This window comes from Mesoplodon densirostris, chromosome 4, assembly GCF_025265405.1.
Source record: "Mesoplodon densirostris isolate mMesDen1 chromosome 4, mMesDen1 primary haplotype, whole genome shotgun sequence".
NCBI classification, from domain to species: domain Eukaryota; kingdom Metazoa; phylum Chordata; class Mammalia; order Artiodactyla; family Ziphiidae; genus Mesoplodon; species Mesoplodon densirostris.
In genome coordinates, this window is record NC_082664.1 from 57,961,270 (window position 1) to 57,963,013 (window position 1,744).

General features: G+C 53.0%; 1 protein-coding gene across 1 annotated transcript; it reads left to right on the plus strand.

The window, feature by feature from the left end:
* Positions 1-494: 494 nt before the first annotated feature.
* Positions 495-1,535, plus strand: LOC132489225 (melanoma-associated antigen B4-like). The gene has a single exon (XM_060098142.1). The coding sequence runs from the start codon at positions 495-497 to the stop codon at positions 1,533-1,535; it is 1,041 nt and encodes a 346-aa protein (XP_059954125.1).
* The last annotated feature ends 209 nt before the right edge of the window (positions 1,536-1,744 follow it).

Sequence of the window (1,744 nt, forward strand, 5' to 3'; positions counted from 1 at the left end):
GTTTTCCTCTAAGAGTTTGATAGTGTCTGGCCTTACATTTAGGTCTTTAATCCATTTTGAGCTTATTTTTGTGTATGGTGTTAGGGAGTGATCTAATCTCATACTTTTACATGTCCCTATCCAGTTTTCCCAGCACCACTTATTGAAGAGACTGTCCTTTCTCCACTGTACACTCCTGCCTCCTTTATCAAAGATAAGGTGACCATATGTGTGTGGGGTTACCTCTGGGCTTTCTATCCTGTTCCATTGATCTATCTTTCTGTTTTTGTCCCAGTACCATACTGTCTTGATTACTGTAGTTTTGTAGTATAGTCTGAAGTCAGGGAGCCTGATTCCTCCAGCTCCATTTTTCGTTCTCAAGATTGCTTTGGCGATGTGACGTCCTCCAACGCACGCTGTGGCGGCCATTGTTGAGAGCTGCTGTTCGGCAAGGGTGCCCTCGTTGCCTGCCTTCCTGCCCACACTCCCGCCTGCTGGCCCTGACCTCTGTCATCATGCCTCGGGGCCAGAAGAGGAAGCGCCATGCCCAGGAGAAACGCCCCCAGGCCCGGGGGGAGACTCAGAGTCTCAAGGGTGCCCAGGCCACTGAGGTGGCGGCGGTGGCAGAGATAGAAGAGTCGCCCTCCTGCCCCGCTTCTGTTTCTCGGGGTACTTCCCCGAGCTCCCCTGCTGCTGGCACTCACCAGGAGCCTCAGGGAGCCCCAGCCACTAGCTCTCGTGATGCAGGGGTTTCATGCCCAGGATCTGAAGAGGGTGCCCGGAGCCAAGATGAGAAAAGTGCAAGTACCGCCCAGGCAGCACCTTCCATTCACAGCACTTACAGCGATCCTCTGACCAGGAATGTCTGCGAGTTGGTGCAGTTCCTGCTGGAGAAGTACAAGACGAAGGAGCCCATCCCGAAGGCTACACTGCTGAAGATTGTCAACAGGAAGTACAAGAAGCACTTCCCTGAGATCCTCAGGAGAGCCTCTGAGTACATGGAGCTGGTCTTTGACCTCGAGCTGAAGGAAGCCGACCCCAGCAGTCACTCCTACGCCCTCAGCAAGCTGGGCCTCCCCAGCGAGGGAAATCCGAGTGGTGTGTCGGGGCTGCGCACGGCCTGTTTCCTGATAACTGTCCTGAGCAAGATCTTCACGAAGGGCAACCGGGCCACCGAGGAGGAGCTCTGGGAATTCCTCAATGCGTTGGGTTTGTATGCTGGGAGGAGGCACTCGATCTCTGGGGAGCCCAGTGGGCTCATCAAAGATTTCGTGCAGCAGAAGTACCTGACGTACCTCCAGGTGCCCAACAGCGATCCTCCACGCTATGTGTTCCTGTGGGGCCCGAGAGCCTGCGCTGAAACCAGCAAGATGAAAGTGCTGGAGTTTCTGGCCAAGATCAATGATACCGTCCCCAGGGCCTTCGCAGATCTCTATGAGGAGGCTCTGAAAGATGAGGTAGAGAGAGCAGGAGTGAGAGCCGCGGCCAGGGCTGTAGCTGTTGCTGAGCGCAGAGCACCTTCCAGGGCCAAGGCCCGCAGCCCCTCCCACATGTAGGGAGGGAGGCAGCGGGCAGATTGCTCACTTTGTTTTGGAAGAGAGCAGTCAAGCTCCTAAATAGTGCAGAATAGTATTGGTTGAGGGAACAATATGTTCTTACAGTTTTAAGTAGTATGGTAGTTTAGGTGCAGTTAGTTTTAATAAAATATATATCTTTTTTTCTTCTTTCCATATGAAGAATACCTAGTTAAAGATAGACAGATGAT